The sequence below is a fragment of the Dipteris shenzhenensis genome, chromosome 10 (assembly GCF_047967505.1).
Source record: "Dipteris shenzhenensis isolate YYH24624 ecotype China chromosome 10, Dip_SZ_1.0, whole genome shotgun sequence".
In the NCBI taxonomy this organism is placed as follows: Eukaryota; Viridiplantae; Streptophyta; class Polypodiopsida; order Gleicheniales; family Dipteridaceae; genus Dipteris; species Dipteris shenzhenensis.
In genome coordinates, this window is record NC_141605.1 from 24,601,954 (window position 1) to 24,625,030 (window position 23,077).

General features: G+C 43.0%; 1 protein-coding gene across 1 annotated transcript in view; it reads left to right on the forward strand.

The window, feature by feature from the left end:
- The first annotated feature begins 1,815 nt into the window (after positions 1-1,815).
- The window catches only part of LOC147897599 (Tetratricopeptide repeat (TPR)-like superfamily protein), a 30,581-nt gene continuing 9,319 nt past the window's right edge, over positions 1,816-23,077 (forward strand). The window contains exons 1-17 of the mRNA XM_087380977.1: positions 1,816-1,823; positions 4,567-4,698; positions 4,993-5,069; positions 5,670-5,747; positions 5,949-6,068; positions 6,191-6,231; positions 10,582-10,793; positions 11,274-13,399; positions 13,521-13,727; positions 13,824-14,456; positions 14,919-15,479; positions 15,570-15,725; positions 15,856-16,013; positions 16,102-16,294; positions 16,425-16,825; positions 17,012-17,192; positions 17,410-17,693. Coding sequence (XP_087237103.1) covers positions 5,067-5,069; positions 5,670-5,747; positions 5,949-6,068; positions 6,191-6,231; positions 10,582-10,793; positions 11,274-13,399; positions 13,521-13,727; positions 13,824-14,456; positions 14,919-15,479; positions 15,570-15,725; positions 15,856-16,013; positions 16,102-16,294; positions 16,425-16,825; positions 17,012-17,192; positions 17,410-17,693 — 5,354 coding nt within the window. The 5' untranslated portion in view covers positions 1,816-1,823; positions 4,567-4,698; positions 4,993-5,066. The remainder of the gene's footprint in view (positions 1,824-4,566; positions 4,699-4,992; positions 5,070-5,669; positions 5,748-5,948; positions 6,069-6,190; positions 6,232-10,581; positions 10,794-11,273; positions 13,400-13,520; positions 13,728-13,823; positions 14,457-14,918; positions 15,480-15,569; positions 15,726-15,855; positions 16,014-16,101; positions 16,295-16,424; positions 16,826-17,011; positions 17,193-17,409; positions 17,694-23,077) is intronic.

A 23,077-nucleotide genomic window follows, 5' to 3' on the forward strand; every position in this document is an offset into this window, starting at 1 on the left:
TCAATATTACGCATTGTAGTATTTCTTCACATTAATTTATATTCTAATTTATAATAGATTACTATTTTGCATATATTTTAATCAATTTAAAAGTAAGGCCCGATTGGCTCAACAAGATTAAGAAAATTCAACAAAAAGAACAAAGGGACAAAATTATTTCTTGTATACAGCTCAAATGCATCTCGCAAACATGGATGGAAAGGAACCAAATGAATACATTTATGGATTGAGCACACTGCAAGACCTTAGGAATTTCATGGATAACAATCAACATGAAGTACAACAATGGAAGGCAAAACATGGAGACAAAGAAATGAGAGCTAACGGTTAGTAAAATAATTATATTTATAAAAAATTATTAAACTTTACATATTAAAAATAAATAAATAACATATGCATAATATCAATTCAAACATAATGCAGGTCTAACTAAGTACATAATTCGAAAAATCACAAAAGAGGACGATAATTACTCCAATGATGTTGAGAACAGAAGCACAAGCAATAACAGATAAGCACTCAGGAGGAATTTCAGTTTATTGCCTTGAACTTCTATAGGAAATTGCGAAGAAGACAAAGAAAAAGGCACAAAAGGGCCATATTACATATATTCTATTCTATATATTGCTACAGAAAAACGATATATTGGACAAACTAGTAATCTTGAAAAATGGATAGCACAACACCAAACCAATCCTCCATAAAAAATGAAACATGATGTTAACAGGTACAAACTGTTCCACTTGAACTTCAAAAGAGAAATCCTAGCCACCACAAACTTTAAAAGCAAAGCAGATACACTCGAAGAGAAATTCATAAGAGAACTCAACACAATTGACTCAACATACGGCTACAATAACCTCAATGGAAATCTAGCATTTACAAAAGAATTTTACTTTCTCAAAAATAGAGACATAATCTAGTATATTTAAGTAGGATCCCATTTTCAATACATGTAAAGGACTTCCTATTTCAAACTATAGTTAAGTCATACTCTTGAAGGACTATTAATTCATAGCATATATCACTCAATTTTTTCAATTCTCAAAGCGTTACTACTTTTTTTCAATACACATAAAATAATTCATGTATGAACTATTAGTAATTCATGCTTTTAAAAACATCATGTTTTTAGTGACATATAACAATTCCAATAATAACTACTTTTAAGTATACGAGATAAATTTTCATGTATTGTTACTCTTATAATCATATTGTAGTGTATTTCAAAAATTCTACTATTATAGTGCTCTTCTTGATATCATAATTAATAATTCTCAAATTGCAAGTTTACATAAATCTATTTTCAAAATTCACTTTAATTAAGTCAAAACTTGAAAATATTATTTAACAATTTTTAGGAAATAGCACTAAATTCATTTATATATATTCTACCTCAATAGCCCGGATCTAGTTGTGTGTACATTATTTCTCCATTTTTCCATGCAAGCGAAAATTTGACACCATTTTCAGTCTTCCTTGGGAACAATCGCTCTCATGGATCGGCAGCAAATACTTGATTCGTAGACTCTGCAGGCTCAAGCGATGTGTATTTCAAGCCCCTATACTTGGGTTCGTGTCCAGTGATTGTGTCGGAATACGTTACTAATCTTTTTACTATGTTTCCCTATGGTGATTTGTGCTTGAATGAGCTTATATAATGTCGGTGAGCCCTACGCAACGGCTTTTGATTTGATCCTTTGAACTTGTCCTCATCAGAGGCCAAGGAAATCACTTGCTTTACATATAATCCTAGTGCCTCTGTTGGTTCTTCAAGCATACAAGAGCCCTCCTTCATGATTGGACTTTCTTCCGGCTGCCAGGTATGCTCTTTAACTAAAATTATGCTTAGAACTTGTCAAATTTGTTGAAAGTAAGTAGACTCCAACCAATATTTGGAATGATGCATTGAACTAGAGCTTTCACCTGAGTGATAGAAGCAGGCTTACACCATGTGAAACATTCCCAATGGTGCAGATCTTAAAAAACGTAAAGGAGCAGGCTGCAATAGTTGTTGGTGATATTAATTCCTTCCCCACTTAGCTCATACAACTCTACGATTATGTGCATCAGTTCCACTCCAATTCAAAAACTTCAGTAGATCACAAAGCAAGATCGTAACCCTGGATTGGAAGTACCTTCATATTTTCATTCATGTCCATTCTTACCTCCACGATTAGGTTACCGTATTGCAGGCTTCTTTTTATTTTTTCAGAGAGGGAATAATGTTCACGATCACAAAGAAAGATCGTAACGCTGGACTGGAGGCACCTCCATGTTTACATTCATGTGAACTTTCCCACTCAACTCTCCCGGATTGGTTACGTTATTGCAGGCTTCTTTTGCAGAGAGGCAATAATGTTCAAGTTTGGTGTTTTGCGGCAACAATATTAGTATTGATCAATTGTCACCAGTTATGCCCTAACTATATCCATCCTGATGTTGATCAATAGCTTGATTACCTAGTCTGAAGTCTTTCTTATTAGAGTGCAGCGTGTTGATACGTAAGGTCTCTTGAAATTGAAGTTTAGAACAACCAAAACACTCATATCTCACTGTCTTCTTCAGATTGGAATTTGGAAAGTTGCGTGATCGCAAGGGTTTTCATATTTGCCACCTCATATTCAGGTAGGGCTTGCCTTAGCAAGCACCAGCCTTTTGTAGGATAATCTTGAAGACTGCAATAGACACTTATCTATTGACGAGTGGAAGCATCAATGCACATGCATGTATCGACACTGTTGATTCACAAGTGCTAAAACATGATCTATTAGCAACCATGTATTCCAACAAGGCTTTGTACAGACTTTCTATAGGTTGCATTGACAATCATAAATGTGCTATGTACCCCTACTTACTGTTTCCTAGTTTTTTTGATGCCATCTCTGAAATGTTTCCAATGTTGAATGTTATGTTTTCAAGTTGGAAACATATAATGAAACTTAGCTTTCTGTCCCAAGTTCTGAAATTAATGGAAACTTGGCTTGAATATTGCAAAGTCTCACAATTCTGTACCAACTGAAAGGTTTGTCATTGTCCTTGGATACATTCAAGGATCAATCTTTGCATAAAAATTTCTATTCTGGTATCCTAGATCAAGTGGTTGGCATAATTATTGATGGTCTCATTTTGGCCTTGAAACTGACATGTGCTGATGTCAAAAAAGCGAGCCTTCATGTCCTTATAGAATAAGGTCTCTACCCATCCTTGAAGTATTAGGCTTGGATTGTATGTGACATTTCAGTCGAACCTCACTGATCAAGTCAGTAGTCTATAACAGTCAGGTAATAGCTAGAAAGTTATGCATGCAGTATGCTCTGTTGAATATCATAGGAATGCCACACATTGAAATTTGACTCAAAACATCTCTGATATGGCTAAATATGGAGTGGCTACTTCCCAATTGTATAGGTTCTCTTGTCTTGGCAAGTAAGAGTGCCTAGAGTGCCTTTATCTCTTAATTTAGTAATTTAACCTATTACTTCTCAAAAAGTAAGAAAAGCAATGAAGAAACTCCACTCTATCTTATGAGTGACTATCGTGAGATTGAAACTGCACTATGTTGTGCTTTTAGAGGATGAGTTTGGGAATGTTCCTAGATTCATCTATGGTATATGCTTCTGCTGTATTAGCGGACATGCAAATTTCACCTTGTGAAGTTTTCGTCCAAGTTGCGGTCTGCTGGTATTGCAATAATTCTTTCTATCTTAAATGGTGCGTTGCCCTATCAGCTAGATTTAGATGCTCGTTTGGGAGAGACTAAAATGAAATCGTTTAGACTTCACAAGTAGTTGTAGCTTGAATGAAGAGATTTGGGCTACTTTTTGATTAGCCTTCTCCTTTAGTACTAGCCTTCGTTATCGCTGAGTTTGTCCTTCACCTCCGGGGTGCTGATAGAAACTCAATACGAAGACTTTGTATAAATGGATGTTCAAGTATGTGTGGGTGTGTGGATTTGTATGTGAGCATATTTTTATACTATGGTCTACACCCACTGTTGGGCGCTGATGACATTAGTGGGGATGTCATAGTAGCTAGTCCCTGCTATGCGCTATGGAGTTTATGGTTTTCAATCTTATGAGTGACTATCGTGAGATTGAAACTGCACTATGTTGTGTTTTTAGAGGATGAGTTTGGGAATGTTCCTGGATTCATCTAGGTATAAACTCCACTCTATCCTTTTGCTGTAGTTATTATGTCTTGGAAATTTGGCATTAGAATCATAATCCAAAGTGGGGAGCTTCCAAGTCCATTTTCTTTTTAGTTCTTAGGTTTGTTCTATTTTTGGAGGTCATCTGCTTTGATTTACCTATTTAGTTTTGGTTTTTTCCCACCTCTTTATTTTATTTTTTATTTTTACTTTTATTTTTATTTTTGATAAATAAATAACCAACCATTTAGAAAATATTGATATGGCTAAATATGGAGTGGTTACTTCCAATTGTATAGGTTCTCTTGTCTTTGCAAGTAAGAGTGCCTTTATCTCTTAATTTAATAATTTAACCGATTACTTCTCAAAAAACAAGAAAAATAATGAAGGAACTCTACTCTATCCTTTTGCTGTAGTTATTATATCTTGGAATCTTGGCATTAGTCGACCAGGTCAGCAGCCCCTGCCCCCTATAAATAGGCTTATTTGGCCTGGTTGTACGCGGGAGTTTTTGGCAGTTGTTTGGCACAGTTCCCAGCCTAGTCTTGGTATGTTTGTGGCGACCACTTCCGTGGAGTTTTTCTCAGCTATTCAGCAGAGTTTTTCCCCTGTTATTTCTGCGCAGTTTTGTTTTTTGCATTTCTTTGCTGTCTCAGTTCGCAGATCTGCTCTCCATTCTCTGTTTGCTGCACTTTGACAATTATAGTTATGGATTTGCTTGCTGCTTTTGTACAATTTCGGGTTTAACAGCATACACATTGCTTCTTATTTCTTGTTTGATGTTTTGTCTTCTGTTAAAATTCTCGCTTTTGTAATGTTTTGGGTTTCTTCTGATCTTGCAGCTTTAAAGGAAGGCAGAAAAGAAGGGTTTTGGTTGTTGCAGACACTCAATTTTCATGCTTGGACTACCAGTACCATGGTAAGAGTACACGTTTACTGTGTTTCCTTTGTTCTGATGAATAATGTTGTAATACTCATGGTATCAATGACCAATCCATGTCTTATCTTTGCCAACAATCATTTCCGGGGTGGGTGTTTAAAGCCCGTTGAGTTTTAAAACGAGTGAAATAGCAACCCTGGCACCTGCATGATTACTTGAAGAGAACTGCTAAAACAATTTCTGTTTTCTCAGTCCAGATCTATTTGTGTAGTTCATATTCTTAAAAAGATATCGAAATACGGGTTTTTGGGAATCGCCTTGTGACTCAGCCGACCTTCAAGGGTAAAAAATTGGGTTACTGAGAGTGTGTGGGGAAGGTTTAATAAGTGTTTTAAAGGGAGGGTAGTGCAGGACGGGCATGAGTGTGTAGATTCTAGAACTTTCCTTCCATTTCCATGTATCATAGATGGTATGACTCAATGGCTTTTGATATTGTAGACTGTTATTCAGTGGTGCTAGAAAGATTATTAACAAGTCTGTGAAAGCAGAACGTGTTTTATTTCAACTGATTTCCTCTGCATGGCTTGCATTTGTGATTGCTCTTCCTGTTCCTTTGGCTGATAGATTCTTGGATGCCAGTTTTCCATTGCAGCTATCAATGATGCTGATGTCTCACGAAATCATTGGCAGAACTTGGCACCAACAAAAGAAGCCCAGGTTTGATTTATGTAGTGGATGTCTGTGAAGAATCTCTCGTCTTGACATTGGGAATCTACAAAGCAGTAACTTCTGGCTTTTGCTAGATTTTGATTTTGTGTCTCCTTTGCCAATTGGACAGTTTGCCATTTAAAACATAAGATAGGTGAACTTTAGTTAAGTTGAAAATGGTTTCTAAGGATCCTTTTTTGGGTCTATCAGGAGTTCCGTCTCACACAAATGTACCATGAAAGTCTGCAACTTTTACAAGCTGCAGAATACGTCCAAGCACAAAAGCTTTTTGAGGCCATCATCAAGGATCCTCTAAGCATGAACGCAGAGGTGAAGCATCTTTATTGATTTTATTTTCTCCCCTTGCATCCAATCCAATTGAAAACTGATGATGAAAACATCAAGTCCTTGTTGTGAAATTCTTATGTTCCCTTTGTTTCATTCTTTCTCAGGCAGAGAACATGACGAGCTCTTCCCCCATGCTTCAGCTAAGGTCTGCTTTCAGCGAGACTGTAAACATATTTTACTAGAAGGCTAAACACTTGTCTTCAATGATGTGGCTTTGTTGGAATTAGGGGCAAGTTCTTTTTTGCTTGTCTCAGGCGATCTGCTATTTGCTTGCATTCTGTACTCAAGACTCACCTGGAGGCATTGGTCTGTGTGAATATATGAGCTGGAGTTTTCATGTTAAAGTATGAAAGGAAAAGAAATAGATAAGTGAATCATAGTGAAGAGCAAATGCATGTGGTCTGATTTTTTGGCTCACCTAGCTCCCTTCATGGTGGAACAAGCATCTTTAACGTTAGTTAATGGGTATGCTTATTCTATGAAATCCTGTTCCTCAAGAATGGGTAGTTGTTGATGGAATTGCAAGGACTGCATTTGCTTCTCTCTGCGTTCTGTGTTCTAGTACCCGACATCTTTATGGCTAAAGCATTTTCCGTGTTGATTAAGAGTTAGGGCATCTTAGCATGTATATAAACGGATGAGTGTGGATACATTTTTATGCATATGGGTTCACTTGAGTTCAGGTGCCATTGATGTAAGAGTGTCATAGCATGTGCATTGTAAAAGCATTCATGTGTGACGTAACCGTAAAGTTTTTGAATCCAAGACTGCACATTGTCGTGTTTTGCTAGATTTTAGAGACATCTGAAGCTCTTATTGACATATCTAGTGTGAGAGAGGGGGGAGCCAATTTAAAGGCCCCTACCAGCCTGGTCGGCCTGCTATGAGCATTACTGACTGGCTGACCTAAGGTTGGCCCTGACCCACCCAAAGAGGGTCAGGTTAGGTTGGTTGACCTGACCTAGTTGGGTGCCCAAACTGGGCCCGCCCTAACCTTGGGCCAAGTAGGCCTGCCTCAGCCAGCCTCTAACAGACCACCAACCAGCAATTGATTCTGCCCTAACCTACCCTAACCTTGGCAAATATGCCCATGCCCTAGGACCTGGCCTGGATGAAGAATGTGTGCCTATCCTCTCTTTGGGTGGGCACACCCACAAGAAGCCCTCTCTCTCTACACATGAGATGCCTTAAACTCTAATACTCTCTTTGCAGCTCATGGACCATGGTACAAATGATTGGAAGAAGCAAGCCGATGAAATGCAGCCATGGACCCTCTAGCACCACAAATACTGGATTTACCGCGAAGATAGCACCAATGAATGTTGGATTTACCGCGAAGATAGCATTTGATAGCTAGGGTCCTCAAAAGATAATGCCACCTAGAATAGCAAAGGGATTTCCTTGGCTTTGATTTCCCATACTAGTCTGCATTGAATTTCCAAAAGGGGAATGATGAGCTGTGGAACACACCACGACCAATATCCTTCGATTGACACATCATGACTAGGAACCTCGAACGTAACTCCGGAACACACCATGTTCATAGTCTCTGCGACATCAAGCAATGAACTTTGAACACATTTGGTCCACAGTTCCAGCGTCTTGCCTTGCTTGCCAGACTTTCAAATGATAGGAGCTGTAATCAGCCCTCTCTCCTGCCCACACCCCTCTTTGTGAAGGCACACGGTGGAGAGGGAGAGAAACGAGGGTAGGCTAGGGAGAGAGAGAGTGATACTCAAAGAGAGACATAATGAAATGACTAAGCAATGAACAAAATGAAAGTACTCACATGTAGGCGAAAGAGCTTGTACCTTGATACTTGATTGATTTGACACTAGACAAGTACAGCTCTTATATAGAGCACACACACACACATACGAACACCAATGCATATGGGATAACTCCCAGTGTGACACGTGGTACCATAGGACACACTAGACTAGAACTTACTAAAACACACCAAACTGACGCATCTTGACTTCATATCTTTACACCCCCCATGGAGGAAAGGTGAGTGACTACTAGAATGGAACCAAGAACATGACAATGACGGTCATCAAACTGTGCAATGACGGTCTAGAACTAGACATGGCTCTCATGCTAACTCAGAGGCAAGTGAGCATGGCTCAGAGGCTAGTGAGCATGGTATAGACTTAGAGGCTCACCTAGCATGGCTATGAGGCTCATCATGCATGGATGCATGACCAACTCAGAGGTCTAGGAGACCAATGCACCAACATCCTGGAACTCACATGCCAGGCCTGATAAATAGACCTATCTAAGTCAATACAGGCTCCCATAGTACACTCTGGCTATGACACGTGGGGGAAGACATTCCTAACTATTAGAAAACTGGTAGTTCGTGGGCAGCAGCTTCCTTGGGAGTACTAGTCCAGTTGGAAGATGACTTTGACTTTGTGTCGTTGGCCTAGGACTTGCTTTTGTTCTTGGACCGACAATCCTTGGCTAGATACCCTCTCTTCCCACATGCATAGCACCTTTGCCTTTCTTCGGAACTGCAATGAATGCCTCACCACAATCATAAGACTTCTTCAGCTTACCTTGGGATAAGAGAACCCATTCATCCTCTAGGAGAAGGGAGCACAGGTCATCGAAATACAAGGTACTTATCGTGACCTGGCACCATGATGCCCGAGAGACCATCTCGTACCTCGGTGGGACTTTGGTGAGAATTAGGCAGCCAGCTGAGACGAGGCTAAAGAAGCACCAAATTCCATGAGCTGGTCATGGATGACCTTCACCTGCATTAGGAATGGCTGCATAAGGCTACTTTTAGGGAATTCTAGACTGTAAAGTTGCCCCTGCAAAGTGACAGCCCTTATGGATCAATTCCTGGCATAGAGATCCTCCAGTTTGGACCACACCTCTGAAGCATTGGTCAAAGTTTGCACTACAGGAAAGACCTTGTTCAAAATGGTCCGCACCATCGCAGAATGTGCCATACTGCTCCTCCCAGTCTTGTAAGTCTTCCAGAAAAGCATTCTCATGGTTTGCATCCCAATGGATCGAGCTCTGTGGATGCTCAGGCTTTCTTTTGAATCCTTGCACAATCTCCCAAAGGCCCTTGTGGATGAACCATAGTATCATGTTCAGCTTCTATTGGGCACAATTTGTGTCGTCAAGCTTGTTCTTCTTGCTCGTACACGGGGGTCCCATGGAATTACTCCAAACTCACACGTCTTTATAGAACCTGAAAACAAACGGCCCTTCTAGGCGGAGAAGAAGATGGAGAAGGCGAGATGGGGCGTGGACTTCCTGATGCTTGTGTTGTGCAGGGTTTCTCTCAGTGGGTAGTTATATTTCTTGTCTTATCCTAGTCTTACAAAGGTATAGTTCTATTTCTTGTCCAAACTTCTATGGATGCTTGCTGTGTATTGATGCTTTCTTTCTCTGCTCTGGGCAATTAAGAGGTCAAGTGGGCACTTGATGAAGCAGTGGGAATTTGGTAACCCAGTATGGGTTGCTAGGAACAATTCTAGGCTTAGTGCAAGCCATCTAGAACAGAAATGGATGCCCATTGACTTCCTTGGTGAGAGCAGTGCACAACAAGAAATATGGACCCTCAACATATCAGCTACTAGCCCTTGTGTGTCTGGGCCTTCGCATTTGCTAGCTTCTTCAGACCTCTCCTCACCTCTCCTCCTAATTGTATCATGTCTTCCCATGATGCATTCCTCTCCTGATGTTAGTGCCATATAATTTCTGAAAAAACTTTCAGGGGTTTTGTCAAAACTTTTATGGTTTTTGCTATTGAGAAAATGTATTTTCTTGTTTCTTACCACCCGTTTGTATGCTCTAGCTTTGCACTCTTTCTCAGTTGTATCTGCTGTCTTCCAAGCCTTATTTGCTGTTTTACATTCCTGGTTGTACCAGGATTGCAGGGCTTGCCTATGCTTCTCCCCTTGGACTGTTTCCAGCAGCATTTCTGTTATGCATTTATTCATTGCTTGACGAGTAGAAGGCATGTGACATTGTGATATTGCTGTTTCTAGTTCTTTCTGGTAGATGTGAGCGTTTTTGTAATCCATTCTCAGCCTGGGGTGCGCCAGTAATTTTCTGTTTTGCTGCAGCAATCTTTGTCCCTATGAGGCCTAGTGACATTGCTCTGTGGTCAGATTCCAAAGTCTCCTCAATCTTGAGGTATTCAATCATTGTCTTGCAGCCGGGCTTATGATCATGTAATCAATACGCTTGATCCTTGATGGATTTTGCATGTATATTTTTCTGTATCTTTGAAACATGACGTGCCATTGCATATTTGCAGTCCAAAACATCCACTGGGGTGAGGAGTTGTCTCCCCATGTGGGTGATTTCTCCAGAGAGAGAGAGAGAGAGAGAGAGCTTTGCAAGTCTCATTTGTAAATGCAATCACCTTTGAACCTGTGCATGAATGTTTGTTCATAGAGGGTTCCTTTCATTGATGTTGAAATTTCCAAAGACATGACAGGCAAGCTTTTGGATGACGTGGTTTCAGGTTTTTGGCATTCAAGAATTTAGCTGAGGCCTTCTTCAAGCAGGGTACAAGTTTTTACAAAGATGCTCTGCAGTGCTTCCTGCAGGCTGTGTCAATTGATGGGAAGGATGTTGCACTGCTGAATCGTTTGGGCACGTTGGCATGCTTGCTTGGTTCATTTAATATTGCACGCTGGGCCTTTGAACAAGGTCTTCAATGCAGTCCTAATCACTGTAAGAGGCTTATATTTTACAAACTATATTTAAAGGTGCTGTCTATTTGCAATGCAACTTGGTTGGAGTTCTTGTTTCTTAGCAGTGTTTTTATTTTAATGCACACTGAAGATCGCTCCTAAGATTTGTCTCCAGAATCTTTTAAGACCAAGGCAAAAGCTTCTTGTCATCTCTTAGTTCGCCTTTTCGTTAAATGGGTTGTTTTTCCTTTTCCAGTATATACATAGCTAACCTATCTCAATACAGTTAGGCTCTTGCTGTGCCAAGAAGGCAAAATTATAAGTTTCAAAACATTGAGTTGTTCAAAATGTAGTGTGACATTACAATTGAAGCTGCACGAGACTTTTTAATTGATGCATGAGTCTTTGCAAGATCTTCTGAAAATCTGTGTGGCTGTTTGAATAGAAGAGTCATGGGAAAGCTTGTTCTTGTTGATATCCGCTTTTGTCGGTATTCACTCATCGTCCTTTTGTATTGAAGGGGGTTGCATGGAGAAGCTAGTGGAAGTATTGATTGCAATTGGGGATGAGGTTGCATGCTTATCTGTTGTCAAGCAGCTTCTTAAAATCTCACCCTGCCATCCTAGGGCTGAGTTGGTAAGACGAGTTATTGAAGACAATGTGGGCTCTGCTAAAATAAGAGATTGTATAAAGGATTGTGGAAGCTCGAAGAAATATGCTGTCACTTTGCGTGGCATTGATAGGTTGAAGCCACAGCATTATAGCCTATCTTTCTCCAAAAAACGGAAGCTAGAAGATCTAAAAATAGTGGAAGGGTCTTCTGGCAAAAGTACTTCCTGGAAGATCCTGTTGAATTTTGAAGAGGCATCGTGGATTGAGGTCACCAATAAAATTTCCAGGGCTCTTGAGGAGATCAATCTGAAGGGGCCTGTTGTCATCCAAGACTATGGTACAATAGGTGCTGATTCTGCAGCAACTTCAACGGAGCCCTCAAGTGTAGCGATTGCAAACGCAGCTGTTATCTTTTTACTCAGGGGAAATAAAATCTATGGAAGTGCTAAGTACTGTGATACTGAAACTGATACAATTGAGATACAAGAAGCAAGACTGTCTTCATCAAATGCGATGCCCTATGCTCCAGCCTTATTCAGAGGACCTTTGGATGATACTGAAGACTTGTCCTGTGAAAAGAGATTCAAATTAGAGGGATCATGGGTACTTGGTTCTTCTTGTGATGTAGGATCTGACAGGCTTGGCACCTTGAAGGAGAGAGATGCTTCCACTGATGAGGAACCACCTTTAGAAAGACGCAGCACTAGGCTTGAAAGAATTCGAACTCGCAAATTTGATAAAAGTGAAGAGATTGAAAATACACAGCTAGAACTTGGTAAAAGCAAAGTTTCATGTGAAGCTTTAAAGAGTTTACTTGAGCCTTATCTTGTTTGCAGGGAAGGTCTGGAAAATATACCTCCTTTTTTGTCCAATGACTTAGAAGAAGAGAAATTACAAGTTGTATATGATAGTGACGAGGGAGAAGCTCTACAATTTCTCAGGGAGCATGTGGTCAACAGTGGGTTATACTACATTGCCCAGTGTCTTCTTGAAAAAATTTCTTTGAGCATTGTCAAGCCTCTTGAGAGTTGGACAGCTTTGGTGCAGTTAGAGAAAAATATTCGGAATGTTTCAAAAGGACCAACAATGTTGTGCAGCCTTTTCCTTGCTGAGGTGTACATGGATATGGTGACATCTACTACAGATGAACTTGAGATTGCAGGTTATCTTCAGGATTGTGAATATTGTCTTTGTAAGATATTAGATTGCATTGGTGTGACTATTCCATCATCAGGCATTGTTTGGGATGCTACGCCAGGAATCTTGGGAAATAGTGGTTCAGGAGAAGCAAAGGTGACAGAATTAACTTGGCTGGATAAAGAAGGAAGACCTTTAGTGCTTGAAATGAAAGATCAGTGCTGGTCTTTTTGGGTGCGGTATTATTGGGTCAGTGGCCGTGTAAGATATTATCAGGGGAGCTATGAGAAGGGGAGAGAAGATTTTGAGAAGTGTCTTGCTAGTCTTGATGCCCAAGAAAAGGCCAAAGAAGGCACTGCTTGTATCATTCTTCCTTACTGCAAAGTCGACAATGGAATCTCTGCAGAAAGGGTACGCCATAAAATCTATGAGTTACAGATACAGGATTTGCTAACACGTTCAGCTGCTCAGATGCTGGAACAAGGTCACTATGCAGACTTGATAGAGCTTCTTGGACCTATTTTGCTTTCTGAAGAAGGCGGTGACAAAGCAAGTCCAGTTGGCAAGAAGCATGCGGCTGACTTTTCAACAGAGCTGACAGCCTTACACATGCTTGTTTGTGCATGTGAAAGATCAAAGCCAAAGAATCTATGTGTGGCTTTGCAGTGTTATGAGCGGAGGATGTTGATACATTTCCTTACTGCAGGTTTCATCAAGGTCAACGGAGCAGGAAATCTTTTTAATATTCCACTGCAAGGTATACATCAGAAGCACTATAATCCAGGTGGAGTAGGTACAAGTGGAGATTGGTTTAAGATCGTAGCAGAAGAAATGAGACAGATAAGCAGATGTGTGGCTGATCTTGGTCAGCAGATACTTGACAAACCTTCATTTGTGGTAAGCATACTTCAATGCCTAGAACTTGTCAACTGCGACATTGATTTTTGTGGAATGGCTATAAGCAAACTTAGGCAAATGCACTCTTTTCTAAATTAAAGGTGGGAAATTATGCATGCAGTCTCCAAGTGGAAAATTACTGGGGCGTATGCAGCAGCTTCTTCTGACACTGATGTGTCACATATCGATGATGCAAGCTGTTCGTAGGTCTTCTGGTTTGCCAGTGTCAGATCTTATTGAAAAGACAGTGACCGCGTGCTTTGTGGATGCAGCAGTTGCTTTTTGTAGACTTCAACACTATCATTCCACAACCTCAATAAAAGAACAGGTTGGCCAAATAGCTTTGAATGAGATTCAAATGTCAAATATGTGCGGCTCTATTGTGCTTTTTTAGAATTAATACATGATGAATGTGGCCTGGCAGGTGGAACTTTTGGTTATAGTCCATGATGTACTTGCGGAACGTGGGCTTTGCTGTGCAGGCAAGGCTTGTGAAGGTGGGGAAGGGGTCTTTCTTAAGATGGCTATCAAGCATCTTTTAGCCCTGGAGTTGAAGCTGAAGAGTGGAACTCCCTACTTAATGGGCCTGACAAGGGAACAGCCAAGTTCTGGCAAAGTTGATGCAGTACTCCAGGAAAGTGGATCAATTGCAGATGAGTATTCCTGCAAATTAAAGGGTGAGGAGGGCAGGGAGACACCCACGATAGTCCCTGCTTACAATGGTGGCCTGCACAGAAGTGATGAAGCCACAGTGAAAGATAGCAGACTTATGGGTTTTGAGGAAAACCCCATGGAGAATAGAAGAAAGACACCTCTTTTACCCAGTTCTGATGAACAAGTTTGTGATGTAGAAAAGATAAAAATGGATTTAGGCCTTGATATTGCTCTGGATCAGAGTTTTTTCTGTCTGTATGGTCTGAACCTGCGGGCTGGCTTAGAGTCAACTGGTCAAGATGGCCTTGCAGTCCATGCAAACACAAGCTTGGGAGACTATCAAACAAAGGAACAGTGCGCTGAAGTTTTCCAATACCTCCTTCCTTATGCAAGGGTTTGCACGGTAAGGACTTGATTGTTGGCATGTTGCAAACTGTTCTGTGATTGCAATTTCTTTCCTTTTAGGAAAGGCTGCAATTAGAGGATTTGGTTTCTAATGCACACAGCCCCACCTTCTTGGTGGTTGTCTTCCCTTGTCGAAAATTCTTTTGAAGTTCTGTAACCTGTTCCAATAGTGATAGGAAGTGGCAAGTTTTGAAGGGAGGTGCTCTCCCGTATCCGGTGCTTGTAATGTGAGATATTAGGCTTGCTTCTAACAAATGATGCTGTCATTAGAGTATACAAGGTTTTACCAGTCAAGTTACTAGGAAGAAATTGTGTTATTTGAGAAGGCAGCAAGGCAAATACCCTATGGTTTTCAGCATTTTGATCAGATTCTTTTTGCATCAAAAAAGCCATATTTTCTCTCAAAGTTAGTTTCCAACTTCAATTATTGTGTCCTAAAATTGGCGATTATGCTTGGCAGAAAGCTTGCTTGGTTAAACTTCGCAAAGTGTTGAGGGCTATTCGAAAACAATTCCCAGAGCCACCTGCACATGTTCTTGAAAGCAATGCTGTAGATGCGTTTCTGGATGATCTGGATTTTGATGAAGACAAGCTATCTTCCATTGTATTACGAGGTGGTGACATTAAAGAAGTCTTAAGTTATGCCTTGAGAACACCAACTCCAACAGCCAATCCTTTGGAGGGACCAATTGATTATAGGACTTTTACAGGGTTGTCATCACCTCATGTGGATGTTGTGGGCACGGAGCCGGATGACCTTGCAGCTGCAGGAAGTTATCCAAACAATGCACTTGATGATCGACACGCAACATCTGAGCCTTATCGTGAGGTCTATGGGAATCTGTATTATCTTTTGACACAGGTTGAGGAGATCTGTGCTAGTGACAAATGGCCAGGTTTTGTTTTTACTAAAGAGGGAGAAGATTTTGTTGAGCAGAATGTCAGGCTCTTCAAGTACGATTTGCTATATAATCCATTGCGTTTTGAAAGTTGGCACAAGCTTTCAAATCTTTATGATGAGGTAGATAAATTTTCTCTTCCAATGTTTGTTTAGTTCATTTGTTGATAAATCCTGTTTTAGGATTGCTAATGAGAATATATATATTTGCAGGAAGTGGATTTAATGCTGAATGATGGTAGTAAAACATGCAATGCAACAGAATGGCATATGAATACACATCTGACAAAAAAAGTGGAGACTGGTAGACGACGGACTAGGCGTTGTCTCTTGATGAGTTTGGCTTTGGCGAGGACTCCAGAACAGAAGGTATACTATCTGATATGGCCATATCCTTTATGGATTTGTGAAATGTCTTTTCTGAAACTGAGCATGCATATCGTGGTGAGGGTCTTGGAAACCTTGATTAATACCTCGGGATTGCATGGTGATGTTACAGAGTCAAGTACATGAATTGCTTGCCCTTGTGTATTATGACACTTTACAAAATGTGGCACCATCCTATAATCAGCGGCAGCATGTTGCAGTCAGGAATTCTTTATGGAGAGCAATATGTCAGAAATCTTTCATGCATTTTGAGAAAGCTCTATCTTTTAAGTACGGATCTTCACTCTGCAAGGCTGCTTGCTAGATTTAAATTTGTGTTTTGGCCATCCGAAAAAAAGTATAAGTTTCTGTTTTGCAGATCTGAATGGATGTATCTCTTCTACTTGGGAAAGCTTTGTGAAAAAATGGGACAACCATGTGAAAAGTCTCTTACTCACTACAAAAAAGCGGCTGAGATGAACTCTTCAGCTGTTGATCTTCTCTACCGTCTTCATGCATCACGTCTGAAATTGCTCTGTTCGAAGGGTGCAAATAATGTAAATGTTATTCAGGTATTATGGTTGATCGAATGATTGATGAATAAAGTAGCTGAAGACCCCTTTTGTTGACATTAGAGAGATGGGTTGAAATTTGCAGCTTGCAACATTAAGCTTGGTAAACACTGGGTTTAACTTGCTGCAGGTTGTAGCCAGATTCTGCTTTGTTCATTGCACAAAAGAGCGAGTCTTTACTTTGCTGCAAGACTTCCATAGTCAAAAGAATCAAACAACAAAATCTGACTCACTTGGGGATGATGACAACAAACCTTCTGTGGAATCTTCATTTGAGTCACCAGGGAACTGTGTTAGAGAGGCATGGAATGCCCTCTTTGATGATTGTGTAAAAGCGTTGGAAGTATGCATAGAAGGAGAACTGAAGCATTATCATAAGGCTAGATTTCGACTGGCACAAGGTTTACTTTTCCGTAATCGGAGGAACGATGTAGAGAGAGCAAAAGAAGAGTTAGCATTTTGTTTCAAGTCGAACAGGTCTCTCTTTACAATAAACATGTGGGAGATTGATGGATCTACAAAGAGAAACAGGTGTCTAGCTGCTATTAAGATTTGCATTTTCCTTCATCTCATGCACACATGTAGGCACTATCTACGCAGACAAAACATGCTCAGCAATCATACCACTCAGTGAATCAACTTAACTTAGACTTAGGTGCACATGGTGAATAAATTATATTCCTGGAGATGATGTTCTTTGCGTGTTGTCAATGCAAGGCGCAAAACTCCTGGTTCTACAGGTGCAAGACGTGGATTTGAGATATCAATGCCAGAAAGTTCACGCAAGTTTATCACATGCCTGAGGAAGTACTTGCTATTTTATCTCCACCTTTGTGAGAAAACATGTGATATATGCACTTTGGAGAGGGCCTATTGTTCCCTGCGAGTTGACAAAAAAGTGAGTGATTATAAATTTCAATCAGCCTATTTCTTCAATACATTTTGCGTTTAGGTGTTGAAAAACAGCTTTTTGGATCTGTACTTGTCTTTGTTTCTTTTCTCACCTTGACATCATAAGCTCACCACATTTCAGAAAGTTTGATGCCTGTGTCTCCCTTTTTTTGAGTCTTTTATGTGATTCCTATATTTCTATTTCTTTGATCTTCTGTTCGCAGCTTCATATGTTGCCAGTTGTTTTGACTATCTTTGTGCAGTTCTCTTTGTGCCTGGCAGATATGATAAATGTGGCACTTGGGAAGTATATTCATACTCTTGGAGCTGCAATCTGTCATTTTGACACGTTTGGATCCATGTCAAATTATTCATTGAGCACTCTTCTGGAGAAAATATTCAATCTTTTTATGGAACATGGGAGTTCCTGGTCAGACATTGCAACTGTGAGCTTAACAGAAGCTGGATTGGCCTCTGCTCAGATAGTATCTGAGGCTGCCATCTATGGGTAAGCAGTATTCAATTTCAAGAGTTCTATACATGAACTTTGATTTTGAAAATCAAGCAGTAGTTTGTAGTTTTACTTGCTTCTTTGTAGCGTTTGAGATTTGATGCCCTAGGGTCGGGCTACTTACAAATTCCAGTCAAAAGATTTCAATTCACACTTGAATCTGATGGAAATTGTAGCAACGTAGCTCAATCCGATCTTCTGTTTTGATCTGCCTCATATATTTTCCCAGTGGTACTGAAGAAGGGGTGCTGACATCTTGATGCGAGAGTCTTAGAAACTTCCAATAGAGTCAATGGGGATGCATAGAACAACCACGGATAGAGTTGCAAGTAGATGAGAGGTTAATGCAGTACAATGAAAGGGGTTGGGCTGAGCTGTGAGAGAAGGGGGCTGGGGGTGGGTTGATCTGTGAGGGCTGAGATGCTAGTAGAGAGTGCAGTCACTGGAGTGGGGCCTGAGTGGGTATAAGAGAGTTTAGTGAGGGCTGGATCAAGGGATGAGAGGCAGTGAGAGCGTAGAAATGGGCCCAAACATGTAGTTTTGGTCTATTTTTCCAGTCGTGTGCCGCGCCGAATCACAAAACACCATAGACTGCATGGGAAAGCGTTTTCCCGCCGTTCCACAAGCTCGCGTGTATCTAGTCTTGAAACCTTCGTTGTGTGCGGTTTGCTCTATCCTGAAGAGTTAGATGCCGAGGGTGTTGAGGGCGCTGCCAGACCAAAGGTTAGTTTTTTAGGTCTGAATCCCAAAGTTAAACAAGTAATCTCAAATTGCTAGCTCTGAGAAGGGAAGGAAAAGGAAAACAGGAAGGGAAAAGGCCAAAATAGTCCCATAGGGCAGCAGCGAGAGTGGAGCTTCAAGAAGCCTTCCGAGCTGCCTAAAGCAGCCTGGGGGGAGGGAAAAATTTGGGCGGGTGGGGGAGGTGACGGGAGGAAAGGGGAGAGTCGAGGGGGAAAACAGGCAGAAGGAGGGGAAAGAAGGCGGTGGGCAGGGCAAAGCAGCCCTAAGGGCTGGCCACTGAAGGGCCAAGAGGGCCCTGATGGGCGAAAGGGGGGTTGGGACGAGACGTGGCCTAACCTAAGCCCACGAAGGGCTGGAGGCCGGCTCGAGAGGCTGGCGAGGAGGGGGTTTGGGGGCATGTAAGAAAAACAAATGTCACAGTCATTGGACATGTAAGAAGGAATCGCCAGTAGGCAACTCCTATAGACTTGGGAGATAGGCTAAGGAACTGGAGGTAGTCACCTCAGTCAATTTATATAAATGTATGAGGTGGATTTTGAGGAAAGATACAAATGAAATACATGCTTAGTGAAAAGAGGCAGAAGGGGAGTGAGTTTGTTTCAGCTCTAGAATATTGCAGAAAGGCACTCATTTGGAAGTGGGAGATGAGGAAATTCCATATATTATGACTGCAGCTTTTTATGGATACCATCCGTGGGGGCTAGGTTTCATGAGAAAATATTGATACAAGGCTGAAGCGGTAGAAAAAAGATATGAATGCATTCTTTCTTTTCTTCATTGGGCAAAATGCCTAAAGAATCTGCAAATGCAACATTGATCGTGACAACCAGTTATCTTGATCCTCTATTGAAAGAGGGAGCCATTAGGTGTGTGAGGCATAACATGATCATCTAAGATGTTGAGGTAAGAAACAATGACCCTAACGCATGGAACTCTAGAGTCAACTCTTTTGCTGTTGAAGAAGGCAGACTAGGGAGAGGGGGAACTTCATCACCACTCCAAAACAAGCTCTGATGGTGGGGAAGAGCTGGTGATAATTGTGAAAAGGCCTGGAAAGAGGTGATCTGCTTGCCTAAGGTATAAGGAGAAAGGAACACCATCTTTGAGAAGAGGGCTAGCCTAAAGCACCTGTGATTGCGATATTTACTGAAACAAAACCATCTAGAAGAAGCCTCTACCAAAACAAAACCATCTAAAAGAAGCCTCCACCCAAGAGTTAAAAATGCTTGGGGAGGTCAGGTAGAAAACATCCAATCCTGAGCCGGACTTCTTGAAGGGTAGGATCCATGCATGCGTGCGAAAAGGGTACTGGAATTTTCCTAGTCGACATCTTTCTATAACTGCTGCTTTTGAAAATAAACAGGTTCTCATTTGCAATGGGGTGGAAGAAGGATTGGTTGAATGGGTGGTCATTTGTTGATCTTGAGGTGGAAGCCAACTTGAAAACTTTTGAAAATTCGTCTATCACGTGCAAGTGTCACCGGGAAAGGGAAGTCAATAAAGGAGGAGAGGGTGAAGTGTGGGTTAGTGTGTGTGTGTGAGAAGAATAAGGGGTAGAGAAATGAGGAAGTACAGATGTCGAGTGAGTGAAATGAAGGACAAGCGGGAGAACAGGTGGCAGTGTATGGAGGGCATGCGAGAATGAGCACAACAGCCAAAGCAAAATGGACAGCCATATTGTTGTAGGAAAAGGAACGTAGATGCGAGGACGTACAGTGGCAGTTGAGAGCAGATGGCTTCTGCTTCCATCCCAAACATGACAAGGAGCGCCATGCATTTAGAGGATTATGCTCACACTTGGTAGCGGTACACGACTTCAGCCAGCAGTGATAGGACGTGTGGATGTACTTCTGCTACAGGAACACAAGCTTTCGGCGGCTCACTCCCGTAGATGTGGGAAGATCCTCACTGGTCGCTCTCACACTTATTGGGAGCCCTCCATCGGCGCACTGGGGAGGAGTGGTGGTGTCTGTACTTCCGTAGGAGAGCAGCTAGCCCAGGGAGTTTTCGATCATGGCACGTTGATTCCAGGTCGTGCCCTTTGGGTAGGCCTGGAATTAGAGGGCTCCAGAGTTGGAATCCTCAACATTTATGCCCCCACAGATCTCCGTTGTAGAGCCACCTTCTGGAGGACACTTACAGGGATTCTCCCAGACATGGATTCTTGGATTGTTGGAGGTGACTTCAACAATTTGGAGACCTTGGAGGACCAGCAGGGCAGAGGACCGGAGTTTACAGGTATGGCTCAGGCAGAGCAGTCCGCTTGGGACTCTTTTATCTTTGCGACAGGAGGAAGGGACTGTTGGCGAGACCCGTCCTTCCGGCGTTGGCACGGGAGCTTGGACTTCTCGTGGGGTTTCCGCAGGGAAGGAGGCAGACTCCTGGAGAGGCTGGATAGATTCTATGTTAGTGATTGGGCCATCAGCAGAGGCGGTCAGGCCGGTATAGTTCCAGGGACGACACTCTCCGACCATGCGCCGGTGCTCTTATCATTAGATTCGGCAGCTCAGACCCTTCCCCCCCGCTCATGCCGGATTCCCGATTCCATTTTCTCGAGGGAGGACGTGCGCAGCAGTATTTGCGATCTTTGGGATAGAGACTGGGGCGAGTGCGAGGACTTGGTTGATTCGGTGGCGCAGGCGTTGCAGGAGTCCAGCCAGATCTGCCAGCTCGCAGCCCTACAGGTTCGACAGGAGTGGTGGGGTAGAGAGAGAGCCCTTTGGAGAGACCTCGCCTCCATTCAGCGGCTCCAGCAGGCATCCCCGGGCTCGGAGGAGCTTTGGATCCAGGCCCTTCGAGCCAGAGCCCTTCTTGAGGAGACACTCCAGCGTCGCTCAGAGTTTTCCTATTACGCCTCTCTCTCCTTCTGGGCTCGGAAGGGTGACCGGATGTGCAGGGAGTTCTTCAGGACACATGGCCAGAGAGCTGCAGGTGATCAGCTTCGGATTCTCAGGACAGCGACGGGACACATCGTCACGGATCCGGGAGAGGTCTTGGGATTGGCCACCGACTTCTACAGGACCCTTTTTCAGCAGGAGCCGCTTGCTCCTCGCACTCGTCGTGCCCGTGAGGAGGTGTGGAGACACACTCCTTCCTTGGTCCAGCCTAGCATGCAGGCGACGCTGTTGGCACCGTTTACCACGGATGAGATGCTGGAGGCCTTGATGGCCATCGATGGACAGAAGTGCCCAGGTGAGGATGGGCTATCCCGGGCATTCTTCACCTCCTTCTGGGACCAGATCCATCAGCCCCTCTTAGCAGCTCTTCAGAGGATTTTCAGCAGCGGTTATATGCCAGAGAGCCTCTCCTCGGGACTGATTTGCCTCATCCCGAAGGGAGGAGATAGACAGGAGATCCGTCAGTGGCACCCGATCACTCTCCTTACCACTGCCTACAAAATCCTAGCCAAGATGATCAGCGCCAGAGTTCGGCCTCTACTTCCAGACCTCATTCACGACACTCAGACAGGCTTTGTTCAGGATCGCAGCATCCTAGACAATGTCTTCACCTTTTCAGAGGCGGCGGAGTGGGCTCAGCATAGCGGATCACACCTTGCCATCCTACTTCTCGACTTTGAGAAGGCCTACGATCGGGTGGACTGGTCCTTTCTGGAGGGGACTCTAGAGCGGCTAGGTTTCCCAGCAGGTTGGACTCAGGGTATTTCAGCTTTGTACAGGACAGCCTCTAGCAGAGGAGTCATTGGAGGCAGGATGGGAGAGCGTTTTAGCTTGGAGAGATCAGTGCGTCAGGGCTGCCCCCTTGCCCCTTACCTGTTTCTCTTCTTCGCAGAGGCTATGACTTACTATCTCCGGGCGAGGTCTACAGGGATCAGGGGTGTTCGCCTTCCCCTCCGGGAGGACACGGAGCTCTTGGACTCGGAGTACGCGGATGACACAGCCCTGTATGTCCAGGACGATGAGTTGATGCTGGAGAGGGTGAGGATGGCCTTGGAGGTCTTCTGTTCGGCTGCTGGTGCGAAAATCAACTGGAACAAATCAGTTGGTTTCCTCACAGACCACGGGGCGCGTTCTCAGTGGGGGAGGTTTTTGGGTTTCAGGTGGATCCCGCGGGGACAAACAGCTAGATACTTGGGTTTTCAGGTCGGCCTGGACATCACGCCAGCTCAGCAGTTTCTCCCGGTGCTAGATTCCATCCGACGGAAGCTGGCTTTCTGGAGCACTGCTAAGCTTTCCCTTGCAGGTCGTGCCTTGGTAGTCAACCAAGTCCTCCTTGCCACGGCTTGGTATGTGGCTTCCTGTTGGTGTTTCTCGAGATCCAGTGTGGCACAGCTTAGGAGGCTGGTTCGGAACTTCCTTTGGTCCGGGGAGGATGGCCTCAGAGATACCAGAGCCAGGGTTGCTTGGCAGACAGTTATTCTTCTGCAGGCTGAGGGAGGCCTGGGAGTCATCGATCCAGAGCTGCAGAGTCGGGCCTTGCTAGGCAAGTTAGTCATCCGCGGTTTGACCCCGAGGGGGCAGACGTGGAAGATGCTACTTCAGCAGGGGGTCGGTTCTTGTGTCCCGCGACGAGGTGGAGAGTGGCTCCCGTCCCTCAGGTGGATCTTCACTTCCGTCCACCTCGACGAGTCCATCTGAAGCCTCCTGCCAATCCGTGTGGTGTAGGAAAAGAAGGGCACCCCA